Source organism: Ovis aries, unplaced genomic scaffold (genome assembly GCF_016772045.2).
Source record: "Ovis aries strain OAR_USU_Benz2616 breed Rambouillet unplaced genomic scaffold, ARS-UI_Ramb_v3.0 scaffold_90, whole genome shotgun sequence".
Taxonomy (NCBI): domain Eukaryota; kingdom Metazoa; phylum Chordata; class Mammalia; order Artiodactyla; family Bovidae; genus Ovis; species Ovis aries.
Genome location: NW_024599829.1, coordinates 270,020 through 289,641, shown reverse-complemented (window position 1 = coordinate 289,641; position 19,622 = coordinate 270,020). Strand labels below are relative to the sequence as shown.

Here is a 19,622-nt window from a genome sequence, read left to right as displayed (position 1 = left end):
CATTTTCATGAGAAAATGTTAGAAACTAATATTGAAGAAAATCACAAGCAAAGTAGAGGACAAACTATATGACATCACATTTATAATGTTATTCAAATAGATTTATCAAGCAGATAGTTTTAGAATATGGATGAATTTATTTTTAAAATTGAAAGCTAGGGAATTAGAAAAAATTGAAGAGTATTTTATTCATATTTAACTGAGGTACATTTGATTTACAATATTATATTAGTTTCAAGGGTACAGGATAGTGATTGTTGTTGTTGTTGTTTTTTGCATTCTATGCCATTTCAAGTTATTTAAAAATGTTGAATATATTCCCTGTGCTGTACAATATACCCCTGTAGGTAATTTAGTTTGTATTAGTCTGTATTTTTTTTTAAATATTTTTTTGATGTGGACCATTATTTTTAAGTCTTTATTGGAACTGTTAGAATTTTGCCTCTGCTTTCAGTTTTGGTGTTTTGACTGTGAGGCATATGGAACCTTAGCTTTCTCCCCAGGGATTGAACTGGTCCCTCCTGAATGGGAAGGTGAAGTCTTAGCCACTGGGCCATCATCAAAGCCCCTCATTTGTACCTGTTAATGTTCTGCCTCTTGCCCTTTTCCCATCTCCTTCTCTCGTCCCATTGGCAACCACTAGTTTGTTCCCTATTGGTCCCTTTCTGTGTTCTTATATTTTTTAAGTGTTGTAGTTTTTAGATTCCACATGTAAGCGGTAACATACTGTATTTGCCTTTTTCTATCTGACTTCTTTCACTGAGCATAATACCCTGCAGGTCCATCCATGTTATTGCAGATGGCAAAATTTCATTATTTTCTAGAGCTAGCTAGTATTCAACTCCATATGCATTCCACAGCTTCTTTATCCATTTATCTGTTGATGGACACTTAAGTGTCTTCCATATCTTGGCTACAGTAAATGATGTTGATATGAACACTGGGTATACATATCTCTTTGAATCAATGTTTTTGTTTCCTTCAGAAATATACCCAGGAATGAAATTGCTGGGCCATACGGTATTTTCAGTTTTTTGAGAAATCTTCTCACAGTTTTCAACAATGGCTGCAGCGATTTACATTTGCACCAACAGTGTAAAAGGATTCCCTTTTCTCCACATCCTCTCAAATTAGCTATTTGTGGTCTTTTTGATGATAGCCATTTTGACAGGTCTGAAATGATATGTTCTGGTGGTTGTAATTTTCAAGAAAGTAGGATAACAGAGATGATCACAGAGAACTTCTGATTTCAGCAATACTCAGTTTTTTTTTTGTTGTTGTTTGTTTTTTATTTAACTCAGGAGGTAACTTTACATGTATTACTTATTTTGTTTCCTAATTTGCATATTAATTTTATTTCTTAGAATAAAATTTTATATTTTATGTAATATAAATGCAAGAAAGTTTAAAATCTTTAAAAAAAAAAGAAAGAAAAGTGCTTGAGAAACGTTTTCAAATTTAGGGCTTGTATCAGAGATGCCGAAGACCACTATCAGATTCTGTGATTTAGTAGAAGGAAGGTCTCACAAAACTCTAAAAAACTATTATGATAATGGTTTACTACAACTAAAGGTGTAGATTGAAAGTGGAAGTAGAAAAAAAAAAAAGTGTATAAACTGCATCATGGAGAACCAGTCAGGAGCTTCCACTGACTCCTCCTGGGGCAGTCATACAGAGAACTTCATTCTCCCAGCAATCTTGTCTGATGACTCTTAGGAATTATTGTCAACCAGAAAAACTTAGCCAATTATTAGTGTCCAGGGTTTTATTAATGGTCAATTCATAGGCATGGAGAATGCCGCAAACTATCCTTAGCTACTTCATCTAGAATTTCACCACCCTGGTGTTAAAACTGTTTATATCCAGCCTAGTTCAAAGCCCCAGGCATACAAACAATCAGGCATTAGCTATGAACCATGTCAGCATAAACTATTTGATGTGGACCCCAGGATACAAAACTGCTCTTATCAAACAGGATATTCTAAGGTTTTAGATGTAATCTCCCAGGAGCCAGTCAACAGCTAGACTTGAAGACCTCTGAAACACAGGGAATCTGAGCAGCCCAGGATGGCTGAGTTGATCTTTTACTACACAGTAATAATATAAATGATCAATATGAAAATACAAAATGATAGGACACTGAAAGAGGAACTCTCCAGATTGGTAGCTGCCCAATATGCTATTGGAGATCAGTAAAGAAATAACTCCAGAAAGAAGGAAGGGATGGAGCCAAAGCAAAAACAAAACCCATTTGTGGATGGGACTGTGGATACAAACAAGGTCCAATGCTGTAAAGAGCAATATTAAAAAGGAACCTGAATTGTTAGGCCCATGAATTAAGGCAAATTGGAATAGGTCAAACAGGAGATTGCAAGAATGAACATCAACATTCTAGGAACAGCAAACTAAAATGGACTAGAATGGGTGAATTTAACTCAGATGAGCATTATATCTACTACTGTGGGCAAGAATCCCTTAGAAGAAATGCAGTAGGCATCATGGTCAACAAAAAAGTCCAAAATGCAGTACTTGGATGCAATCTCAAAAACGACAGGATGATCTCTGTTAGTTTCCAAGGTAAACCAATGAATAACAAAGTAATCCAAGCCTAAGCTCCAACCAGTAACGCTGAAGAAGCTGAAGTTGAACGGTTCTATGAAGACCTATAAGAGCTTTTAGAACTAACACCCAAAAAAAAAGATGTCCTTTTCATTATAGGGGACGGGAATGGAAAAGTAGGACGTCAAGAAACACCTGGCATAACAGGTAAATTCGGCCTTGGACTATGGAATGAAGCAGGGCAAAGGCTAATAGAGGTTTGCCAACAGAATGCACTGGTCATAGAAAACACCCTCTTCCAACTACACGAGAGAAGACTCTAGACATGGACATCACCAGATGGTCAACACAGAAATCCAATTGATTATATTCTTTGCAGACAAAGATGGAGAAGCTCTATGCAGTCAGCAAAAGCAAGACTGGGAGCTGACTGTGACTCAGATCATGAACTCCTTATTGCCAAATTCAGACTTAAATTGAAGAAGGTATGGAAAACTACTAGACCATTCAGGTATAACCTAAATCAAATCCCTTATGATTATACAGTAGAAGTGAAAAATAGATATAAAGGAGTAGATCTGATAGACAGAGTGTCTGATGAAATATGGATGGAGGTTGGTGACATTGTACAGGAGACAGGAGACAGGGATCAAGATCATCTCCACGGAAAAGAAATGCAAACAAAAAAAAAGTCAAATGGCTGTCTGAGGAGGTTTCACATATAGCTGTGAAAAGAAGAGAAGTGAAAAGCAAAGGAGAAAAGGAAAATATTCCGATTTGAATGCAGAGTTCCAAAGAATAGCAAGGAGAGATAAGAAAGCCTTCCTCAGTGATCAATGCAAAGAAATAGAGGCAAACAACACAATGGGAAAGACTAGAGATATCTTCCAGAGAAGGCAAAGGCACCCCACTCCAGTACTCTTGCCTGGAAAATCCCATGGATGGAGAAGCCTGGTAGGCTGCAGTCCATGGGGTCGCTAAGAGTCGGACACGAGAGATCTCTTCAAGAAAATTAGAGATACCAAGGGAACATTTCATGCAAAGATGGGCTCGATAAAGGACACAAATGGTGTGTACTTAACAGAAGCAGAAAATAGTAAGAAGAGGTGGCAAGAATACACAGGAGAACTGTACAAAAAAGTTATTCATGACCAAGATAATCATGATGGTGTGACCACTCACCTAGAGCCAGACATACTCAAATGTGAAGTCAATTGGGCATTAGTAAGCATCACTATGAACAAAGCTAGTGAAGCTTATGGAATTCCAGTGGAGCTATTTCAAATCCTGAAAGATGATGCTGTGAAAATGCTGCACTCAATATGCCAGCAAATTTGGAAAACTCAGCAGTGACCACAGGACTGGAAAAGGTCAGTTTTCATTCCAAGTCCAAAGAAAGGCAATGCCAAAGAATGCTCAAACTACCACACAATTGCACTCATCTCACACACTAGTAAAGTAATGCTCAAAATTCTCCAAGACAGGCTTCAGCAATATGTGAACCGTGAACTTCCAGATGTTCAAGCTGGTTTTAGAAAAGGCAGAGGAACCAGAGATCAAACCGCCAACATCTGTTGGTTCATGGAAAAAGCAAGAGAGTTCAACAAAAACATCTATTTCTGCTTTATTGACTATGCCAAGCCTTTGACTGTGTGGATCACAATAACCTGGAAAATTCTGAAAGAGATGGGAATACTAGACCACCTGACCTGCCTCTTGAGAAATCTGTGTGCAGTTCAGGAAGCAATAGTTAGAACTGTACATGGAAACAGACTGGTTCCAAATAAGAAAAGGAGTACGTCAAAGCTGTATATTGTCACCCTGCTTATTTAACTTATATGCAGAATACATCATGAGAAACACTGGACTGGAAGAAACACAAGCTGGAATCAAGATTGCCAGGAGAAATATCAATAAACCCAGATATGCAGATGACACCACCTTTATTGCAGAAATTGAAGAGGAACTAAAAAGCCTCTTGATGAAAGTGAAAGAGAAGAGTGAAAAAGTTGGCTTAAAGCTCAAAATTCAGAAAGCGAAGGTCATGGCATCTGGTCCCATCACTTCATGGGAACTAGATGGAGAAACAGTGTCAGACTATTTTGGGGGGCTCCAAAATCACTGCAGATGGTGATTGCAGCCATAAAATTTAAAAAAAAAATGCTTACTCCTTGGAAGGAAAGTTATGGCCAACCTAAATAGCATATTAAAAAGCAGAGACATTATGTTGCCAACAAAGTAATATCCGGTAGTCATGTATGGATGTGAGAGTTGGACATCCATACAGTTGAAGAAAGCTGAGAGCCAAAAAAATTGATGCTTTTGAAGTGTGGTGGTGGAGAAGACTCTTGAGATCCCTTGGACTGCAAGGAGTTCCAACCAGTCCATCCTAAAGCAGATACATTTAGATCTCCAACAGATGGCTGGATGGCATCATGGACTCAATGGACATGAGTTTGGGTGAACTCTGGGAGTTGGTGATGGACAGAGAGTCCTGGCCTGCTGTGATTTTTGGGGTCTCAGAGAGTCGGACATGACTGAGTGACTGAACTGAACTGAATTAATATAAATAACATGGTGACAGTGATTCATCAGTGATTGGAATTGACTTTCTAGTTTTGTCAATACAGAAAATGATTGAATCTCCCAAATAGGAGCTACTTATTCTTTATTAATTCAGTCATAATGTCCCTCTGTTTATAACCACAATTCCAAGTATGGTGCTCTTAAAGTGAAACTCATAGTGAGACTCTGCTGTTGCTGTTTAGTTCCTAAATTATGTCTTACTTTTTGCAGCCTCTTGGACTGTAGCCTGCTAGGCTTCTCTGTCCATGAGATTCTCCAGGCAAAAATACTGGAGTAGGTTGCCGTATCCGTCTCCAGGGAATCTTTGTGATCCAGGGATTGAACCCATGTCTCCTGTGTCCCCTGCTTGGCAGGTGGATTCTTTACCACTGAGCATCTGGGAAGCCACAGTAAACCTTTATGTAGCTTGTTTTAATGTGTACAAGTGTATTTCCTCTAATTCTTTACCCCACAAATTAAGGGAGAGGGTGGGATGATTTGGGAGAATGACATTCTAACATGTATACCATCATGTAAGAATTGAATCGCCAGTCTATGTCTGACGCAGGATGCAGCATGCTTGGGGCTGGTGCATGGGGATGACCCAGAGAGATGTTATGGGGAGGGGAGGTGGGAGGGGGGTTCATGTTTGGGAACGCATGTAAGAATTAAAGATTTTAAAATTTAAAAAATAAAAACTAATAAAAAAATAAATAAAAAATAAAAATAAAATAAAATAAAATTTAAAAAAAAGAAAAAGAAAAAAAAAGAAACCTCCCAAATTATTTTCCTTTTTCTTAGCAAGGCTATCAAAGAACTTTCTGTATCTTGTCTCTAAATGTGTATATATAAGTCTCTAGGTAAAAAAACAAAATTAACAAATTTGCCTCTCACTATGTCACAAAGTACACATATATCCACAATATTGAAAATAGACTGTAAAATGAACACCTGGAAATGTCGGGATCTAGATACCTTATTCCCGAGTCTATTCACATGGGACATGTGGAGATATCCTCTGGAAGAGAAAGCATACTTTCTAAACTTTGTTTCCTCCTACATAAAATATAGAAGATATTAATAAACTGCTTTCAGTTTTGGAAGCTGCATCTTCTATATAAATGAGGGCATTTGTAACCACATAGTAGATCTTCTTAAAGCATGACAGTTTGTGTAGGATGTATTACTATATTTAGAAAGGCCTCTTTAGATAGCACTGCAGGCAATTCTATATTTCTATAGTAGTCCCAAAATTGAGACTCAGCACATCAAGAAGCTATATGTAATAGCAGAAGAATGTAGATATTTTAAATAGAGAGGGTTTTTTTTTGTTGTTGTGTTGTTGTTTGTTTGCTTGTTTGTTTCAGCAATTTACCTTTCTAACTTTGAGAAATAAGCATTATCCTGTTACTTGTTTCTACCTGAGATAGAAGACCTCGCTGTGCAACATCAGACATCAGGTTATCATGGGTCCTAAAGTCTCTATTAAGGACTTTCCTGATGGCTTAGACGGTAAAGCGTCTGTCTACAATGAGGGAGATCTGGGTTCAATCCCTGGTTCGGGAAGATACCTTGGAGAAGGAAATGGCAACCACTTCAGTACTATTACCTGGAAAATCCCTTGGATGGAGGAGCCTGACAGACTACAGTCCGTGGGGTCACAAACAGTTGGACACGACTGGGAGATTTCAAAAGTGAAGTGAAGTTGCTCAGTCGTGTCCAACTCTTTGTGACCTCATGGACTGTAGCCTCCCAGGCTCCTCTGTCCATAGGGTTTTCCAGGCAAGAGTTCTGGAGTGGTTTGCCATTTCCTTCTCCAGGGGATCTTCCCATCCCAGGGATCGATTCCAGGTCTCCCACATTGTAGGCAGATGATTTACTGTCTGAGCCACCAGGGAAGAGTCAGGGTGACTTCAAAGTCTCTATTATAAACATAGTGGTATAAGGTCTCTTTCATGATAAATCAGGCAATCCATCAAGAACTTTTAACTATTTCTTGGAATTTACATAAGAGCAGCTGGACATGAGCAAATTCTAAAAGTCCAAATAATTTTCAGGAGAGTTTCTCTTACTTTCCCAGAACAGTGTGAGGACCTATCTGTGACTAACTAAGGAGTTAGTAATATGAAAACTTACAATACCATATGTAAAATAGATAATTAATGGGAATTTGCTGTATGACTCAGGGAGCTCAGAGAGGGGCTTTGTAACCATCTAGAGGGGTGGGAAGGGGAAGGAGATGGAGGGAGGTTCAGGAGGGAGGGGACATGGGTGTCGCTATAACTGATTATTGATGTTTGACAGAAAACAACACAAGTCTGTAAAGCAATTACCTCCAATTAAAAATTAATTAGTTTAAATATAAAAACAAGAAAGCTCAAAAAAAGAATAATAATGATTAAAAAAGATCAAAAACCACAAAATATTTAGCCTCCTGATAGTTGGTTTCTTACACTATAGTGGTTACAGCAAAGAATGTATTGCTGCAGTATTATTATCCCAGAATGAAAGTGAAAGTTGCTTAGTCATGTCTGACTCTTTGTGACCACATGGACTATACAGTCCATGGAATTCTCCAGGCCAGAATACTGAAGTGGGTAGCCTTTCCCTTTCCAGGGGATCTTCCCAACCCAGGAATCAAACCCAGTTCTCCCGCATTGTGGGCAAATTATTTACTGGTTGAGCCACAGCCTTTCCTGATAGCTCAGTTGGTATATATGATAAGAGAATGTAATTAATAAACAGAGCTTCCATAAACAAACACTTTCGACTGCATTACTTGGTTCAGTTCAGTTCAGTTCAGTCGCTCAGTCGTGTCCGACTCTTTGCGACCCCATGAATCGCAGCACACCAGGCCTTCCTGTCCATCACCACCTCCCGGAGTTCACGCAGACTCATGTCCATCGAGTCAGTGATGCCATCCACCCATCTCATCCTCTGTCGTCCCCTTCTTCTCCTGCCCTCAATCCCTCCCAGCATCAGAGTCTTTTCCAATGAGTCAACCCTTCACATGAGGTGGCCAAAATACTGGAGTTTCAGCCTCAGCATCATTCCTTCCAAAGAAATCCCAGGGTTGATCTCCTTCAGAATGGACTGGTTGGATCTCCTTGCAGTCCAAGGGACTCTCAAGAGTCTTCTCCAACATCACAATTCAAAAGCATCAATTCTTCAGCGCTCAGCCTTCTTCACAGTCCAACTCTCACATCCATACATGACTACTGGAAAAACCATAGCCTTGACTGCTGCTGCTGCTGCTGCTGCTGCTGCTGCTAAGTCCCTTCAGTCGTTTCCGACTCTGTGCGACCCCATAGACGGCAGCCCACCGGGCTCCCCCATCCCTGGGATTCTCTAGGCAAGAATACTGGAGTGGGTTGCCATTTCCTTCTCCAATGCATGAAAGTGAAAAGTGAAAGTGAAGTCGCTCAGTCATGTCTGACTCTTAGCGACCTCATGGACTGCAGCCTACCAGGCTCTTCCATCGATGGTATTTTCCAGGCAAGAGTACTGGAGTGGGGTGCCATTGCCTTCTCCTAGCCTTGACTAGACGGACCTTACTAAGAGAGATCTATTTGATTTGACAGGTAAACAAGGGGAAGTTCACTTAGATTGCGTGTAGATGGTTTCCCTGGTATAGCTCAGTGTTTACTATATGACATACTCATAAAAATGTTGCTACCTTACTCTGTGATTCTTGGCTTAGTCACTTTAGAGACTGCTGTATGCTGGAGACCATTTCCTTTAAGGTAGCAGTGGTCACTCCACAGGATTGAGTGGTTTCACAGAACCTTTTTAGGAGCCTTGACTGAGCACTGAAGATGAGAAAACATTTCTCTTCCAGCTCCCTAGAAGCTAAAGCTCAGGTGTTTATATTTTTCCCGTTTCTTCTGTGCATGCGTGCTTGGTCATGTCTGACTCTGCAAACCCATGGACTGTAGCTTCCCAGGATCTTCTGTCCATGGGATTCTCCAGGCAAGAATACCAGACTAGGTTGTCATTTCCTTCCCAAGGCGATCTGTCAGACCCAGGGATAGAACCTGCCTCTCCTGCATTGGCAGGTGGATTGTTTACCACTGAGACATGGAGGTAGCCCTGTTAATAATTTAAATAAAGATAAAATCTAGAGCTGCTTCTTTAAATTATGAAGAAATACTGTTATAAATACTGCTACAATTACAAAATAAAGTGTGCAGTCTGCTGAAGCAAGGACTAACTCTTTACATGCATGATCCCAATTTTCATAGAATTTGATGAGGTGGACAATTAGTATTTATCATTTTACAATTAATAACAATAACATTTAAGAAGTGACTCAAAGTCTCACAGCTGTAAAATGGCAAATCTCACTTTCAAATCTAGGCTACCTGAGTGGTAAGCTCTTACAACTTATCATACAAGACATATTTCTTCTAGTCACTAGGAAAATTGGAAGAAGCAAACTAAAATGTGAACTGCTCTCAATAGCATTGAACTTGTACTTTCAGACCCTCTCATATAACTAAATGCTGTAAAGTATCTTTTAATATCTGGTAGAAATCATAGGATTTATAGGATTTTTTGTTTGTTCTCTGTTATCTGGCAGAACTGAAAGGGTTTTTGTTGTTGTTTAATCTTAGATTTGTCAGTTAAGGATTACATTGTAATTGGCTACATAATAGTCGATTATATTATCACTCTCCATTTTTCTCTTTGGGAATCATTCCAGCCACACCACTAGAAAAAGTCTCATTGCCAACCTAAAATCCACCTGGGGTTGGGAACTATCTTGGGATATCCCACTTGTCTCATCAAGAATATATTTATCCCTTGTAACATCTATGTGCAAAATCTGGTGTCAGCCTCTTGTGCAAAATAAATATTACAGTTCAAACTTCCAGAAGGTGCCAAGGTAGGTGACAGATTCCCTAAAGCATTAACAAAGTGTGTGGTGTAGAAGTAGCAAAGATACTGTTGCCTTAGATAAAATGTATCTTCCCTGACTCTGCAGGGTTTTCTCAGTTTGTGTAGGTATGTGGGCTAGAGGAGTGAATGGGGAGATGGTGGAGTATAAATCTGACCTGATCTTCCCCATTGCATTTTCCAAAAGCCATTGACTGATTCATTGTGGTCCTTATTTCAATGATGGGGAATCCGAGTATGGCTATTTTGGAAATCTTGTGAAGTCCAATAATCTAATGAACTGAGTTAGCTAAATTAGGTGTGTAGCTCAGTCGTGTCCAATTCTGTGACCCCATGGGCTGTAACCTGCCAGGCTTTGCTGTCCATGGAATTTTCCAGACAAGAATATTAGAGTGGGTTGCCATTTCTTACTCCATAGCTAAATTTAGAAAGTTAAATTTTATCAGTAAGCCAAACCTCAGCTTCTATGAGAATATACACATATTAACATACAGTATAACTATTTTATGCTTGTCCCTGTAATTATCAACTGAAGGAACTTATGATTTTGAAGTCAGATACTGAATGATTAAATAATCACAATAGTATTATATTAATAATAGATAATGTATTTATTGTTTCATGCATCTATAATATACAAGCCCTGTAAAGTGTCATAAATTATCCAATTTAATCCTGATTTCAATTTTATGGTATAAGATACTTGGGCTCAATGCCTGGGTCAGGAAGATCCCCTGGAGGAGGAAATTGCAACTCACTCCAGTATTCTTGCCTGGAGAATCTCATGCACAGAGGAGCCTGGTGGGCTATATAGTCCTTAGGGTTGCACAGAGTTGGACACAACTGAAGTAATTAGCATGCACATATATATTGTGCTAATTAAATGAAATAAGGAAGTTTATGTCAGGAGCCATGTTAGGCATTACTGACAAAATGGAGGCATGGCCCCCAGTCCCCTCTCCTCATTCAGCAGGCAAGGACCCAGGATTAAGGAGTTAGGCCTTGTAATTCTGACTTGTCTTTTCCACTCCTTGGCTGAGTTGACTGAAAAGGAATATTTAGGTGCTTATTGTTCTTGAGAGGAACATGAGAAGGCACAAAGCTTTCTGCATCTGTGCTCAGAGAATAATTCATAAAGTTAATCATTGACATTTGTTTAAAGACTTTTACGAAAGAGTGTTCCAGGATGAGCACATAGGCTGCAGCTTGAGGCCATGGGAGGGATTGCTATCTGAAGCCTATTTGTGAGGAGAATGTTTATGGCAAAGGAGTTTACTGAATTTGGGGCTTAGAAATAATTAAAATAGTTAGAAGTTAAAGATTTAGGAAATGGCAATCCACTCCAGTATTCTTGCCTGGAGAATCCCATGGACAGAGAAGCCTAGTAGGTTACAGTCCACGGGGTCACAAAGAGTTGGACACGACTGAGAGACTTCATTCACCTTCCATAGAAGTTAGGAATTTTTAGAGACACAATAGCTAGAAGCCTTTTTAAGAGATAGTGAGCTCAGGATGTTAGGGGCAAACAGGATTTAGGAAAATAAGTAGTAAACTGAGGAATGTAGCATGAGTTACAATGTAATCACAAGTTAACTATAGGACACATTAGAAAAAGTAGATAATAGACAGTAAGGCTGATTCCCAGAGAATCATTAAAGCAGGAACTCTGTTTGAAGAGCAAAAATGATTTATAGAGATAATAAATCTGGGTAAGTGGGAACTGAAAATGCCAAACCACTGACCTAATGTTTTTGTAAAAGTATAGAAGAGAATCTTACACTTGAAATAAAGAAGCAGTGCATAGAAAACTGAGAGACTATCTCATTTCTCTCGCTGACACCGTCCATCTCTTCAGGATGAATACCTGGCTGCTGGAGCTGGACTCTGGCAAGTGCCGCATGAACAGGGACACTGAAGAGTAAGTAATTTGAGATTGTAATGCGGGATGGTTAGGATTGTACCTGTGGGTGACCGGCACCCCTCGGCAGTTTATGCAGGGTGAGGAGGGTACAGAATCAATAAGAATATTCTCTAGAAGAATGGGTTGCTGCCCATCTAAGAACAGACAAATGTTTATTGAAATATTCCTTCATATGTTAGCCCATAGAGTCATTAAAGTAAGCACAGGAAGACTGTCAAAATTTCTACATTTGTTTTATACATTGCATGAGCCAGAAAATGTTCCTGTAGATGCTTTTGCTCTGTGGAATATGATTAGAAATATCCTGGACAACCGTCATGAGGCTGTTAGGTAGCCTATGGGGGAGGCTATAGCAGTGGATGGTGGGTCTCCATCTTCTGTGCAGATCATGTTTCTGCCATTGATGAAGAAAAGGAGGGAGACTGTGCACTACCTCCCGAGGAAGAAGAGGGCTTGCAGGACGCTGCAGCCAGGTGACCTGGCAAGCCCCCTCCCCCTCTACGCAAACCTTTAAAAACTTATCCACCACTTTCTGATTTAAGGCGACATCTGCAACCTCTGCTTGAGCCTCCAAGGGCCCAGGAGTTTCCCACTTTGCCTAAAAGGCCTCCCAGACCATTGCCTATGGCTGAGAAAGATAAAGAGTTTTGTTTTGTTTTGTTTGAAACAAAGGAGCTTTTAAAGCAGACGCATGCACAATATACAGAGCCTACTCCTGGGAGAAAACCCCGTCAGGGGGGCCTTCAGTTCAGTTCAGTTCAGTTCAGTCACTCATTCGTGTCTAACTGTTTGTGACCCCATGAATCGCAGCACTCCAGGCCTCCCCGTCCATCACCAACTCCCGGAGTTCACTCAGACTCGCATCCATCGAGTCAGTGATGCCATCCAGCCCATCTCATCCTCTGTCATCCCCTTCTCCTCCTGCCCCCAATCCCTCCCAGCATCAGAGTCTTTTCCAATGAGTCAACTCTTCGCATGAGGTGGCCAAAGTACTGGACTTTCGGCTTTAGCGTCATTCCTTCCAAAGAAACCCTAGGGCTGATCTCCTTTAGAATGGATTGGTTGGATCTTCTTGCAGTCCAAGGGAATCGCAAGAGTCTTCTCCAACACCACAGTCCAAAAGCATCAATACTTTGGTGCTCAACTTTCTTCATAGTCCAACTCTCACATCCATACATGACCACTGGAAAAACCGTAGCCTTGACTAGATGGACATTTGTTGGCAAAGTAATGTCTCTGCTTTTCAATATGTTATCTAGGTTGGTCATAACTTTTCTTCCAAGGAGTAAGTGTCTTTTAATTTCATGGCTGCAGTCACCATCTGCAGTGATTTTGGAGCCCCCAAAAATAAAGTCTGACACTGTTTCCACTGTTTCCCCATCTATTTCCCATGAAATGATGGGACCGGATGCCATGATCTTTGTTTTCGGAATGTTGAGCTTTAAGCCAACTTTTTCACTCTCCTCTTTCACTTTCATCACGAGGCTTTTTCGTTCCTCTTCACTTTCTGCCATAAGGGTGGTGCCATCTGCATATCTGAGGTTATTGATATTTCTCCCAGCAATTTTGATTCCAGCTTGTGCTTCTTCCAGCCCAGCGTTTCTCATGATGTACTCTGCATATAAGTTAAATAAACTGGGTGACCATATACAGCCTTGATGTACTTACTCAGGCTTAAAAAAAAATGATTAATCTTAATGGAAAAGTTTCCACAAATAAAAAATATTTCTCTTGTGGCCAAATGGGGCATTTTTGCTGGCAATGTCCTGCCAAGCAGGGACAACAAGCCATGCCAATACAGACTAATACCAACCCCCAAAGGCACTTTGCCCTGATGCCGTAGAGAAGTTCAATGACTTATAGAACATTCAATGTCACATCTGAGGTTAAACTAAATTTTGCCTGACTCCATATCCTGTGTAAGTTTAATTAGTACAGTACAGCATAATTTGAAAAGGCGAGAAGGCAAACTTTACACTTAATACTTTAAGCAGAAGAGCAAATTGAAAATCCATCCATGGATGGGTAGTTTTTATAAGCAGCTTTGTCACATAAGATTTCCTTGGGGTCAGTGGGGCTTAGCTTACGTTAGATTAATCAAGATCTAAGTTCAAAGTAGTATGAGATGAACTCTTCAAAAGAAGCAAAATTGTTGTGGGATGCTCAGTCTCCCATTCAACAACTGACTACAGAATCCCTCTAGACAGTTTTTCAATTTTCATGGAAACTCAAGGAAGTAAAATCAGACTTTGACGACCTCATAACCTGTTTTTGGATATGATATGCTCATTCAAGTCACTAGTGGACATGCCCCACGTTGAAGGATTTGTAGTCATGGCATCTGAAGAACAAGAACCTCAGATGATATCTGAGGTGCTTTCCCACAGTGTCATTCTGTATTCAAATGATATATCATAAAATTCCTACAACAGTAGAAAACATTTCAACATCAGACCCATCATAGTACTTTGGTTAAGAAGTGAGAACAGGATTCTGTCAATGTATACTCCGAAATTTTAATTACAATTCTATGCTTCAGTTTTATCACTTATAAAGTTAGAAAAATATCTATCTATAGAATAATAGGTGGTTTCAACAAAATGATGCATGTCAAGTGATTGAAATATATATTAGTAAGTTTAGCTTTGTTTGTAGCTTTCACCACCATCAGTATCATCTTTAACACACATAACTAGGTATCATAGTGAACATATCAGGGCTCCAGTTCATAGAACACCCAAGTTAAAACCGTTCAAGAAAACAAGCTATAATTTGCCTTGGTTGTTTTATTGGTAGTGGCAGTTATACTCCATTTATGTTTGGTGAGAGTTTATAGCATTTTTCATGCTGCATGCCTGTTCACTTGTTGTTTCTAGTTTTAATGAACTTGCCTGATTCAACAATTCCTACTAATAATCTGCAAACAAATATAAAAGTTTAGTAAGCTATTATGAAGTCTTCCTTAGATGACAAGCATAAAAATAAATACAGCAGGTCTGATTTTATAAATGAGGACATGATGACATAAATAAAAATGAAATAATTTAAAGTAGTAGAATCAGGATTACAGTCCAGGTCTCCAGACACTTACTTTCCCACTTTCTTCATTTTTGGGGCCTCTTTTGTTCCAGTGATATCAAATAAAACAGGACCCAGGCTGTTTGAGTGTCTCACAGTTAGACATACACACACACAAATATTCAATAAAGTCCTTTTCATGATTATTGAATTGATTCTTTACAGAAAGGAAGACAAAGAGTTAAGAATAAGAATCTGAATATTATGTAAGCATAGAAATTATACTTGTGCAACATAGACACAATAATTGCTTTCTCATTCAAGAGTTTAGATTCATCTTTTTCCAATCAATTTTTTCCTTTTAAAGATTTAGTTCCCAACGAAGTCTGGATCCTCTAGAAGATTTCAGGTCATATTGTTGGAGCAGGGAGAATTACAGGATTCCCACACATAGCAGAGAGAATAGATCCTCATTAATTTTTCTCTTATTATTTACTGGAGTGTTACTGACGTAAGCCACTTCCAACATTACATATCTTTAATTGCCTGCATTATACTCCATCTCACAGTATTTTTCATTGACATTCCTCCTAAGTTTTTTTCGCTTGGGCACTCTCTCCTTGTGACTATATAATACATTTTCCCAGTATAGTCTCAGTTTAGAAGTTTATTAACAAGTTCAGAGATATGGTTGTCCTTCAAAAGAATGTTCTGTGACCTCACACCAGACATTATTATATCCGTACTCCAGAGTCAAGAAAGAGATATAAACCTAGGGAAAGGGAAGCAATAATTATATGTCTGTGTAAAAGATTTACTGCTACCAAGCAATTAATATATGTAGAACACACACACGCACACACACACACACACACACACACACACACACAATGGCTCTTATGTTTAAGAGAAGGCAAAAAAAAAAAAAGAGAAGGCAGATCCTGTACCCACGATGTCAAAGATAAGACGAACTTTGGTGGGACCGGTGTTCATGAAGGGGGGAAACATGTACTTATGGCTGATTCATGTTGATGTATGGCAAAAGCCCTGACAATATTGTAAATAACTATCTGCCAATTAAAATCAATAAATAAAATTTCAAAAAGATAAGATGAATTTTTAGACAACTGCTTGGGCATTTCAAGCTGCTGAGTAAGCAATTAATATGCTGCTGCTAAGTCACTTTAGTCATGTCTGACTCTGTGCAACCCCATAGACAGCAGCCCACCAGGCTCCTCCATCCCTGGGATTCTCCAGGCAAGAACACTAGAGTGGGGTGCCATTTCCTTTTCCAATGCATGAAAGTGAAAAGTGAAAATGAAGTCGCTCAGTCGTACCCAACTCTTATCGACCCCGCGGACTGCAGCCTACTAGGCTCCTCCATCCATGGAATTTTCCAGGCAAGAGTACTGGAGTGGGTTGCCATTGTCTTCTCCAAAATATATATATATATATATATATATATATATATATATATATATATATATACATACATACACATATACATATGTATGTGTGTGTTTGTGTGTGTGCATGTGTGTGTATTATGTACCAGTTATGTAATTATTTTACAAATATCTACTTGTTTTTCCTCTAATCATCACAGAGTGGTTAAATAACTTTATAAAGCTCACATAACAAATTAGTATATATTCTATATGTAGCAAAGCTAAGATTTGAACCCAGTCATCTCTTGCATAACTGTTATGCTCTTATCTGTTATTTTAAACTACCTCCCAAGATCACAGATATTCTGTAGATTTATCCAGTTTATCTGTGGGAACATTCTCCCTAGACTTTTTCTCAACTATACTTTCCTGTACATGGAAAAATAGGATTTCAGGATTTGAAAAATAGGGGTTTTCCTATAAGGACTTTTCCAGCTCTTCTAGTCCTACTAGGAATTGTCAACTCAGCCAAATTCATTCTTTTTCATCTTTAAAGGAATTAGTACCATCTCTTAATGTGCACAGTCTTTAAGGAATCTCTGCCTCTTGAAGCATCATAGCTGAATAACATTCTCTAGCATCAGTGAAGATTTTAATTGTTTTTTTAAATAAAGTGACAAATGAAAACACACCAAATACATCACAGAAAATGCCTTAACGGTTATTCTATCCTTATCTTTGCCTCTTTAGAAGGAAGAATCAAAATATCCTTGGTATGTCAATCACTGAAATCAATTCATGTATCCTGATACCATTTATTTCAGATGAGAAAGACAAGAAAACCAAGAAGATGTTGGAGAATAATTGTACCATGCCGACTGAGTTCCTACTTGTTGGATTTACAGATTATCTACCTCTCAGAGTTACACTATTCTTGGTTTTTCTCATAGTCTATACACTAACTGTGGTGGGAAATGTAGGTTTAATAATCCTAGTTAATATCAGTTCAAGCCTTCAAACCCCCATGTATTATTTTCTCAGCAACTTGTCTTTTTTAGACATTAGCTACTCAACAGCAATCACTCCTAAAATGCTGGTAAATTTCTTAGCATCCAAGAAAAGCATTTCCCTCTCTGGCTGTGTGCTACAGATGTTTTTCTTTGGTTGTTTTGCTGATGCTGAATGCCTTATCCTGGCAGCAATGGCCTATGACCGCTATGCAGCCATCTGCAATCCACTGCTCTATTCTGCTCTTGTGTCTCGGAGAGTCTGTGTCTGCTGCATTGTATTGGCGTACTTCAGTGGGGGTGTGACTTCAATGGTCCATGTCTGCCTCACATTCAGGCTGCCATTTTGTGGTTCCAATATCATCAACCATTTTTTCTGTGACATCCCGCCTCTCCTGGCTTTATCCTGTACAGACACCTACATCAACGAATTTCTGCTCTTTGCCTTGTGTGGCTTCATCCAGACCAGCACTTTTGTGGTCATCTTTATCTCGTACTTCTGTATACTCCTCACTGTATTGAGCATCAAGTCCTCAGGTGGAAGAAGCAAAACGTTCTCTACCTGTGCCTCCCATCTCTTGGCAATCACCTTATTCTATGGAACACTCTTGTTTATGTACTTGCGTCCCACTACCAGCTATTCCCCAGAAACTGACAAAGTAGTTGCAGTGTTTTATACGGTTGTCTTTCCCATGTTTAATCCAATAATCTACAGCTTCAGAAACAAAGATGTAAAATATGTCCTCAGAAAGCTATTGGACAGAACTGGGACTCTCAAATGAATAGGAATTGAAGTTACTTAAGAATATTTAAGGCATAGCTTATCCCTCCAATATGATAATCAGCTGTACATCATCCTATTTGTCAAATATTTTAAACGTTTCCCCACCTTTCAGAAATAAAAATAACTTTTCATCCTCTATTCTGTAAAACACTTTTATTGTCTCTTACAAAAACAGACTTGTCAAAATTCTGCTCTGTGAAATGTTTCTGAATTAAAATAAATAATAGTTGCTCTTTGTACATTGATTTGTTTAATATTCTCTATCATCTAATATTGAAGGTATTTGTTGACTTGTCTGTCAACCTATCCATACGAGAAAGTCCTTGGCAGCTGGGAATATGTATCTTGGTTGATTTTTCCAACACCTATGCAGCTTGGTGTAGGGCATGTGCTCAGTATATATATATATTTAATGAATAAATGGATAAATGGATAGGATAAATGAATGGATAGATGAGTGAGTAAACCCAGTTTTCTGTGTTTGGGAAAGTAAGCCTAGATTCTGCACTTAAAGAGCATTTACCATCAGAGAAATTTAACATTACTCATGATAGATAATAGTGATTACAGTGGCTCTCAGAAAACCAGACAGAAGCACATATAGTGATAGTCACATTCATATTAGGAGAGAGTGAAATTATAGCATGTATTTTCTCTTTCAGTTCAGTTCAGTCAGTCATTCGTGTCCGACTCTGTGACCCCATGAGCCACAGCATACCAGACCTCCCTGTCCATCACCAACTCCTGGAGTCCACACAAACCCGTGACATCCAGCCATCTCATCCTCTGTCGTCCCCTTCTCCTCCTGCCCCCAATCCCTCCCAGCATCAGGGTCTTTTCCATTGAGTCAACTCTTCGCATGAGGTGGCCGAAGTACTGGAGTTTCAGCTTCATCATCAATCCTTCCAATGAACACCTAGGACTGATTGCTTTTAGGATGGACTGGTTGGCCTAGATTGATTACCATAATAGACTTTTTCATTCACTGTGGATATCTGGGAAAACCAAACAAGCTTGTGAATATTGTAAAGACTATTAACATATATATTACTAATTATTTACACATAAGTTACTGACTCTATCTTCAGGAAGAGGTGAACAATTGCTTTGATCACTGTATTCTGTAAATTGACCATGTAAATCAATTGAAGTATGAATCCTTTCTCTGGAATCAGTTTTGATGATTAAATTATTAGACATTTTCTGTGGTTACTTTTAATCCTTGAGTCCTAATTTCCTTTTTATTTTATCTCAGCAGAGTTAAAGGAATACACTGTGCAGATAAGAATATATCATACTGTGCATTGTAATTGTAGAGCTATAAATGGCTGGGTTTGTCACAGGATCACAACCCTGAAAATAAAGATAATAAAATATTACCAATGAAATGGATTGTTTTGAAGTATAAATGAACTAATATATCTAATCTTCCTAGTATATGGATAATTTGAGAGTTAAATGATCAAATGTGTAAAAATCTCCTA

The 19,622-nt window shown here is 38.9% G+C and overlaps 1 protein-coding gene across 1 annotated transcript; it reads left to right on the top strand.

Annotated features, from left to right (window-relative positions):
- The first annotated feature begins 17,197 nt into the window (after nt 1-17,197).
- LOC101110298 (olfactory receptor 5AS1) lies at nt 17,198-18,136 on the top strand. Its single transcript, XM_004021594.3, has one exon. The coding sequence runs from the start codon at nt 17,198-17,200 to the stop codon at nt 18,134-18,136; it is 939 nt and encodes a 312-aa protein (XP_004021643.1).
- Nucleotides 18,137-19,622: the final 1,486 nt, after the last annotated feature.